At 33.3% G+C, this 9,926-nt stretch overlaps 1 protein-coding gene across 1 annotated transcript; it reads right to left on the bottom strand.

Annotated features, from left to right (window-relative positions):
* Positions 1–807: 807 nt before the first annotated feature.
* Positions 808–7,648, bottom strand: LOC101893206 (vitellin-degrading protease). Its single transcript, XM_059121948.1, has 3 exons — positions 7,428–7,648; positions 2,118–2,322; positions 808–1,630 (listed from the first exon to the last, which is right to left on the bottom strand). Exons 1-3 carry the CDS (start codon positions 7,501–7,503, stop codon positions 976–978), a joined length of 936 nt encoding a protein of 311 aa, XP_058977931.1. The 5' UTR covers positions 7,504–7,648; the 3' UTR covers positions 808–975.
* Between the last annotated feature and the right edge of the window lie 2,278 nt (positions 7,649–9,926).

The raw sequence follows: 9,926 nt of genomic DNA, 5'->3' as shown, positions 1-9,926 counted from the left end.
CTCCTTAAATATTGAGTTTTCGGCGTTTTTAGTTATTATTTGTGATCACTTTTTTAAGTGTGAATTATCACATATTTTAAAATGGCCATAACTCCTTAAATATTGAGTTTTCGGCGTTTTTAGCTATTATTTGTGATCACTTTTTTAAGTGTGAATTATCACATATTTTAAAATGGCCATAACTCCTTAAATATTGAGTTTTCGGCGTTTTTAGCTATTATTTGTGATCACTTTTTTAAGTGTGAATTATCACATATTTTAAAATGGCCATAACTCCTTAAATATTGAGTTTTCAGCGTTTTTAGCTATTATTTGTGATCACTTTTTTAAGTGTAAATTATTACATATTTTAAAATGGCCATAACTCCTTAAATATTGAGTTTTCGGCGTTTTTAGCTATTATTTGTGATCACTTTTTTAAGTGTGAATTATTATATATTTTAAAATGGCCATAACTCCTTAAATATTGAGTTTTCGGCGTTTTTAGCTATTATTTGTGATCACTTTTTTAAGTGTGAAATAATCAATATTTTAAAATGGCCATAACTCCTTAAATATTGAGTTTTCGGCGTTTTTAGCTATTATTTGTGATCACTTTTTTAAGTGTGGAATAATCAATATTTTAAAATGGCCATAACTCCTTAAATATTGAGTTTTCGGCATTTGTAGCTATTATTTGTGATCACTTTTTTAAGTGTGGAATAATCAATATTTTAAAATGGCCATAACTCCTTAAATATTGCGGATTTTGGTTATGAAAATATAAAATCTGTGGTTTAATATTTTTTGATTATATATTTATGTACATTTATTTGGCAGATATTTTTTTGGAAAAACTATAAAACAGTTTTAAATATTTGGGGTTCTCTATAAATAAATAATAAATAATTGCTTTTACCTAAAGCTATTTTAACAATAAGCAATTTACAACGAGATCTTCAACTTATAACTACGAATATATATCTGAGTTTACATTTAAGAAGACTTAAAATACTTTGTGCGCTTCAGAGCCAACCAGGTTAGGGCTAAGAAACCCAACATACCCCAAACAGAGCTATTTTTATTGCGGCCATCACCGATCATTTCACGTATCCATTTACTGTGATACGTAACATCAGTATAAATGGCAGGACCCTTGGCACCATCACTAAAGCTCATCACACCTATTAATTTATTCTCCAGAAATAGGGGAGAGCCAATGTCATGGATCATTCCCGATTCCGCGGTACTCATACACAGCATACCAGCAGCATAGACAGGACCATAGAGTTTTAGGCAATCTTCACTGTCCATTTTCTTGGCATCCAAAAACATCAACGGGTTCAAAAACAACCCCTCATGGGTTTGCAACCATGTGGTAACCTTAAATTGTTTATCTCCGGCCTTGCCATACCAATTGGTGTTGTACGCTTGCAAAGTAATCGGTTTGATGTTTGCACTCATTTCGGGTACATCACGTTCCAACATTAGAATGGCCAAATTGTCACGTAGCTTTATGGCATCGAAGGTTTGCTGTTGATAACTGTGAGTCACGCTGTAGATTAAAGTTTGCTCGTGCCGTTGATAGCGTGCCACAGAACCCAAGACCACTTTCAGTTCGGAGGGATGATAAGGTTTATTGTCAGCATAACTGCAATGAGAGGGAGGGGAGGAAGAGTCAAATTATTGAAGGTCATAAAGAAATGCATTCGATGTGTTATTGCTAAGCAAGATATCGGCATTTTTCCAGAAGTTCTGATTCTAAATTGATAAAAATAAATAGTCGCAATGAAGAGATAAAAATAGGTTTATTGCCAAGGGCAAAGTTTAGATAACGAATATACAGGGTGAGATAAAAAAAATGCAACAAAGACAAACGCCATAATTTTTACATTTTGTGCCAAGCCCTGCTTTCCAAAAAACTCCAGGCACAATAGTCCAACGGCTTGGTATCCAGAGACTTTGGTGGCCATTGTGCACTGGAAATGAAGCGAGGAACCCCATTTTGTAATCATTCTTGGGTGACGCGTGCTGAGGTGCTAAGTCCTGTTGGAATATCCAAGGTCTGCGGCCAAAATGTTTGCGTGCCCAAGGCTTTAATACCCCCTCCAGAATACTAAGATTTACAAATTACTTACTTATATACGCAGCTAGCTGCCGTCAGGACCACAGATGGTGCTATCAATGCACCTGAGCATATATGACCAGCACCATAACGTCCATCCTTTTCTTTTAGTCTAATTGAGGCATGATATTTACTGCTATCCAAGGTGGCAATGGTGGCATTATTATCGGAACGATAATACAATATCCGATCTTCATATGAATCCAATTGTGTGTCACCTGAAAAGATCAATACAAGTTTTTTTTTAAATATTTGGCATAATTTAAAATTCCGCATAATTTAAAATTCCGCATTCTTTGGGATTTAAATAGTTTATGAAGTGGTGAAACCAGTTAAAAAATTTTTTCGGCAATAACTTTTCAGAATAATAAATCTTACAAAAGTCCACTAACCCAATTAATAAAACCAGTCAACCTTCCCAACAAAAAAAGGAGAAAAAAAAAACAAATAAAAAAGCTGTAATTTCGGCCCGGCCGAACTTTGAATACCCTCCACCATTTGGAACGAATTTGAAAATTTTCAAAAAAAAAAATAAAATCTGTTAAAATCTTAAAAATACCGAATATAGCCGTTATATTGGGGTCTATACGAAAACGTGGACCTGCATAGGCAACTATTGTCATAAGCCATTAGAATATTCAAATACAAAAATTGAAAAAATCCGCTTAATAATAATATAGCTAAAATCATCAAAATATCGAATATAGGGAGGTACGGTCTTATCGGAGCTATGCGAAGACCTGGACCTGCATAGGCGATTTTCTGTCAGAGGCTGTACTACCTATTAGGAACTTCAAATACGAAATTTTAAACAATTAAAGTGGATATTTTTACCTAAAATCGTCAAAATACCGAATATCAGGAGGTACTGATATATGGGGTCTATACGAAGATCTGTACCTGCGTAGTCAATTTTCTGCCACAGCCTGTAGTTCCCATTATGAACTTCAAATACGAAATTTAACAATTTCGGTAAATATTGTACCTAAAATCGTCAAAATACCGAAAATAGGGAGGTACTGATTTATGGGGCCTATACGAACACCTGGACCTGCATAAACAATTTTTTGTCATAGACTGTAGAACCTATTAAGAATTCTAAATACCGAATTTGAAACAGCTCCGGTGAATAATGTCGCTAAAAACTTCGAAATACCGAATATTGGGAGGTACTGCTATATGGGGCCTATACGAAGACCTGGACCTGTATAGACAATTTCCTGCCACAGGCTGTAGTTCTCATTACGAACCTCAAATACGAAATTTCAAACAATTTCGATGAATATTGTGCCTAAAATCGTCAAAATACCGAATTTCGGGAGGTACTTATATATGGGGCCTATACAAAGACGTGGGTCTGCATACGAAATTTTTTGTCATAGGGTGTAGTATCCATTAGAAATTCTAAATACGAAATTTGAAACTACTCCAGTTAATAATGTCCCTAAAATCATCAAAATACCGAATATTTGGAGGCACCGTTATATGGAGGCTATACGATAACGTGGACCTACATAGACAATTCTCTTCCAGCAGGTAAAGTGCTCAGAAAGAACTCCTTGTGTGGATTTTCAGGCATTATCATTGAAAAAATTTGGCTAAAATCATGAAAATGCCGAATATCGTGGGGTACCATTATATGAGGGCTATACGATATCGTGGACCGATACAGCCCATCTTCGAACTTGACCTGCCTGCAGACAAAAGACTGATCTGTCCAACATTTTAGCTTTCTATCTTCATTCGTTTTAACTCTAGCCTGATTCGTCTTAGAATTTTACGCTGATCAAGAATATATCTCAAATTATTATTTCGATGAGTTACAAACGGTATGACGAACTTAATATACCCTCCATACTATGTATGGTGGAGAGTATAAAAAACCAGTCAACCTTCCAAAAAAATCATTAGCAAAGTATATTCATCAGGTACCCCCTCTAATATATTTTAATTATTATTTTATGTCCACATTGTCTTTGTTTTTCCCATAATTAGTTTATTTATAGTATATTTTTTGTTTTTAATTATTTGCCCTGATAAGAAAAGTTCAACACATTTTTTTGACAATTTTAAACAAAACAAAAATAAACCCCCCGCGAAGCCGCCGAAATAAACGCACACCTTGCGTTATGCCTTTACACAACGCATTTGCACGTTACCAAAGTGAAATGAAGCGAGCAAAACAAAAATCGTACGACATTTGTTTTTGTTGTTGGTATGCATATATTAATAACAAATTTCCGAAAAAAAAAATTCAAGTGTTTTGTTTCAGTTCGAATTGAAAATAAAATTTGATTTATACCCAATATGTACTTGGCAACGATAAGACCAATGTTTTTTTTTTTTTTTTTTTTTTGTCGATGTTTTTTTTCTATTTTTAGTCTATTATTTTAATCATCCTCTACCTCTGCTAAGGTCATACTTTCCAGTGATGTGTTACCAAGTTAGTAACCACTCTCTAGATAAGAACAGGTTATGGAAAGTTTTCTTATTTAACTATTGAAGTGGCCGATTTCGGAAACAATGACCGATGATTAGAAACCTTTGTTAACGTCATTTAAATATTTTCAAGAGGTTTGTTGCCAACTTATCAAACATTTAAGTTTATAAATATACTCCAAATTAGGGAATTTAATATATCATAGCCAATATGAACGTATATTGTCAATTGAGTGATAAGAATTGATAATACCGTATAATAAATGATATCCCCGGTGTGTGTGAACGTGATTGCTGAGCCATAGCTACTTTTTGAGGATGCTTTATTTGAATCGATTGGAATAATAAACTTGCCGGTTCGAGGCAATGCACTCCGAAAATTGTGAAATATTTTATTTTGAAAACCTGTCTGAAATGCTGCTCAAATTGCTTTTCAAATTAAAAATAATTACAGGATATTTCACGAGCTATAGGAAATGCAAGGGATAAATAATATCTAATTTTATCGGTATTTGTACCTATTATCAAGACCGTATACGATATATAATTCTAGACGCTTATTTTGGGCTAAAATATATTTCTACAAAATACTTAAAATCTCCAGGTACTAAGTACATGAGAGCTATAACAAAGAACCCAAAATAACCACATACATACCATTTTGGTAGCCTAACTGCAAATAAAACATTCTAAGGACTTGTTTCAAATCCAGCTGTAATGGCGCCCAACATATACAGAAGCCGAAAAACTGGTCAGAAAACCGTAGGACCATGTTAGGCATAACAAAGAACCCAAAATATCCACATACAGTCCATTTTGATAGCCTAACTGCAAATAAAACATTCTAAATAAGGACTTGTTCCAAATCCAGCTGAAATGGCGCCCAACATATACAGAAGCCACAAAAAATTGATCAGAAAACCCATTAGGCGATATAACCTTTTAATAACATCTAATTAGAAATCGGGGTTTTCCCCCTTTTACAGCGTGACATGAAAAAACTGCAACCAACTTCAGACTGCTGTCATTTCTAAGCCACTCGTCCGACAGCTGTTAAAATAATTCCAGTGACAGCTCATTAAATTGTTTACAAGTGTACAAAAGCATTTTGGTGTGAATTTTTCAGAAAAAAAGTAATTCGTGATGGAATTCAAGTGTGATAGTGTGATTTCTTTAAATTTGGCTGAGAAACCACAAGTGGTTATCGTTAGAGCACTCTAGCATTTAAATGTGAATAAATTTCTTGTGTCTCGTACCATTGCTCGTTGCCGTAAAACAGGTAGCGTAGCCCGACGTCAAGGAAGTGGACGGAAGAAAACAGCAACATCAGCAGAAATGGTTCGATAAGTAAAGAAGCCGAAAAATGGCTCGTAAGCTGAACATATCGCAATATTCCATTCGGCAAATATTGAAAAATAAGCTCATTGAAATTCCAAAAATTGCAAGAACTTACACCGCAACAGAAAGAAAATAGACACAAAAGAGCTAAAAAGTTACTTCACTTGGCCGAAAGTGCTGAACTGCCGAATTTGGTTTTCGACGATGAAAAAACATTCGTTGTCCAGCATTTTGTAAACAAACAAAATGATCGTCTTTACTTGCCAAAGAGGTTAGCTGAAAATGTGCACCTTCGATTTGCCACCAAAACTCAAGCACTGGCCATGGTGATGGTGTGGACCGCCATAATAGCCGATAGTCGCTCTACGGTCGTATTAATCGACCTTGGCACAGAATAAATGCCGAATATTATCGTGAATAATATTCTGGAGGGTGTATTGAAGCCTTGGGCATGCAAACATTTTGGCCGCAGACCTTGCACATTCCAACAGGACTCAGCACCATCGCATTCAGCACGCGCCACCCAAGAATGGTTACAAAATGAGGTTCCTCGCTTCATTTCCAGCGCACAATGGGCACCAAAATCTCCGGATACTAATCCGTTGGACTATTGTGTCCGGGGTATTTTGGAAAGCAAGGTTGACACTAAAATATACCAAAATTTCGATCACCTCAAGCAAGCACTATGCCGGAAATGGGCCAAAATACAGCAGACCAACATTCGGGCAGCGTGTGATGGTTTCATTAACCGTTTGAAGGCCATAATTCGTGCCAAAGATGACCAAATCGAACAAATCTAAACTTATTCTAAAATTTAATGCTATTTCCGACATTTTTTGCTTTCATTCAATAAAATCTAAAAAAAATGAAAAAAAATATGGCGTTTGACTTTGTTGCAGTTTTTTATCTCATCCTGTAGTTTCTACATAAGATAATCTACTAATAGATAATCTACTCTATATAATCTACTAATAAGATTACCGACGTGTTTCAACTCTAAGGTGGTCATAAATTGCTTATATGTATTAGCTTTCGGACAGAAAAAAATTAAATCCCAAGGATTATCGAAAAAAATTGCCTTATAGAATTTTTCTAGGCACGGAGAAGAGAAATTTTGAAGAAAATATTTAAATTGTAAAAATTTGTATTTTCTCAAAAATTAAAAATTATTTTTAAATCCTCACTCAATCCAGTTTTCATCGAATATTTAATTATAAACCCCGAAAATGTCGGTAGATAAAATTAATTGAAATCGTTTCATCCTTTCACCAGATATATATTTATTAAAATCGGTATACACTTATTTTAATAGGGATTCAGTTCAATTGACTAAAACCAGACCCCTTTTCAATTTCATAACATTGAAAAAATTTGAATTTTTGTTTTTCTTTTTTTATTATTTTTTTAATTTAATTTTTAATTTTTCTATTTTTTATTTAATTTTTAATTTGTTTTTTTTTAATTTTCCAATTTATTTTTATTTTGAGATAAAAAATAAAAAATTAAGAGTTGTTTAGTTATCACTTTTATAAAAACAATAACTTACTTGGTTGCATTTCACTACACAACAAAAGGATAATTGCAAGTTTGAATATTTTTCTCATATCTTCTTGGTTATACATTTTTCTTAATTAATTATTATTCAATTTTATATTTTTTAATTTAATTTTTTATTTTTTTTTTTTTTTAAATTCACTTTTCAAAAATAAGGTCACCACCAAAAAAAAAATACCCCAAGCCACTGAGCCCGAATGCTACCACACTCTATTTACAAATAAATTTTGCAAAATTTATTAAATCCGAAGAAAGCTTCGATGGATTTAGGAATACCAATGTTACCTTTTTTTTTTTTGCTTTCATTGTTGTTATTGTTGTTGTCGGGTTTTTGTGTTTTATTTTCGTTTGTTTGTTTTGCTAATAAATTCTCGATACTTTCGCATTGATAAGAAACAAAACAGAAACAGAAATCGACAGAAACAAAATGTACTAAAGAAAACCCAATACAATCACAACAGCAAAACCAAAAAAACTGCTTTGAAGAAAGCCCAGCACAAATACAACAACAAAATATCATAATTTAAGTTAATAAAATTACAACAACAAGGTATTCTGAAGAAGCCATAACACAATCACAACAACAACAACAGACCCTTAAGATTGGCAACAAAGAAACAACAAAATACTTAGTTCTGCCACAGAAATCTCGCTGCCTATCGTGAGAATTTTTTTTTTTTTTTTTTTGGAACTGGAATTATCAATGAATCTGAGATAGACTGTAGAACCAGATCACGACCTTGCCGAATGATATTAAAGTGAGGTTAATTAAATATTTAAAAATGAAATGGCCACATATTTTGTATTGTGTACAGAGGAAAATGTATAAATGTAGAACAGTCAAACTTAAATAAATATGTCTAGAGAATATTTCGTAGGACCTATAAACAATAAAAAAAAACAAGTAAAAAAGCTGTAAGTTCGGCCGGGCCGAACTTTGAATACCCTCCACCATTTGGTAGAAATTTAACAATTAAAAAAAAAATATTCTGTTAAAATCTTAAAAAAATTCTGTTAAAATCTTAAAAATACCGAATGTAGCCGTATACCGTATATTAGGGTCTATACGACGTCTTGGACCTACATAGGCAATTTTTGTCACAAGCTATTACAATATTCAAATGCGAAACTTGAAAAAATCTTTTTATAATATATAATATACAAAATACCGAATATAGGGAGGTACCATGGTGGTTATAAATGGACCTGCCCAGACAATTTTCTGTCATAGGCTGTAGTATCCATTACGAACTTCAAATACAAAATTTGAAATAATTCCGGTAAATAATGTCGCTAAAATCATCAAAATACCGAATATCGGGAGGTACCGTTGTATGGGGGCTATGCGAAGACCTGGACCTACATGTCCCATTTTCAATACCAAAAGTCCTGCAGACATAATACACATTTGAGTAAAATTTTTATCAACCTAAAAAGTATAATTCGAGGTGGTACAAACGAAATGACAAATTTTATTTACTCTCCATACTATGGTTCAGGGTATAATAATGGATCAAAGCTGTATAGTGCGATTATCTAACTAGTTGACAACAGAATTAACGGCAATTACACTGTGCGACGAATTGCATCGTCGTATTAAAATTTAACATCATAAAGTAATTTAAATAGAAGAGGCAAGTTTACCCCTCTTCCGTACTTTTTGACATTATCGAATAAAAAAAAAATGTTTAAAAACTCTTTTAAAACGGGATCGTAACAAGTCAATATGTTCGACGAAATTATTTTTTTTAAGAAAAATTAAGAGCGAAACAACGAGGACACTTTTGTCGGCGTTTCAAAAGTTTGTATCGAAAAGTAAACTAAAAAGAGGTGACAAATAGCTCTCTATTCCACATTTTTTTTAAAATTTTGGACCCAGATTCCTTGAGTTCTGTTAATTGAATATACATTTTAGACCCCACAAAGTACATATTTATTCTTGATGAGAATAAAATTTTATGTAGATTTAGCGATGTCCGCCCGTCTGTCTGTCCATCCGTAATTGGAAATCACTCTAGCCTCCGAAAGTAGGTCGACAAAATTTTTCTCACATATGTGTTAGGTATACAGGACTTTTGGTATTGAAAATTGGCTATATAGGTTCAGGTCTTCATATAGCCCCCATATAACGATACCTTCCTATATTCGGTATTTTGATGATAATAGCGACATTATTCTCCTGTCGGTATTTTGATGATTTTAGCAAAATTATCCATTGGAATTGTTTCAAATTTCGTATTATAAGTTCGTAATGACTGCTACAGCCTGTCACCGAAAATTGCCTATGCAGGTCCACGTTATCGTATGGTTACTCCCCATATGAATGTACCTCCCTTTATTCGGTATTTTGACGATTTTAGCAACATTATTCACAGAAATTGTTTCAAATTTCGTTTTTGAAATTATGCTTATTTGTGGAAGGGGTTCATTTTCATAACAGATCTTTTGCTAACAAAAATATTTGTATGAGTAAAATTTTCAAAATATTGAA

This window comes from Musca domestica, unplaced genomic scaffold (assembly GCF_030504385.1).
Source record: "Musca domestica strain aabys unplaced genomic scaffold, Musca_domestica.polishedcontigs.V.1.1 2, whole genome shotgun sequence".
Lineage (NCBI taxonomy): Eukaryota > Metazoa > Arthropoda > Insecta > Diptera > Muscidae > Musca > Musca domestica.
Note: the sequence above shows the minus strand (reverse complement) of the source record. Positions and strands in the feature narration are given on the sequence as shown.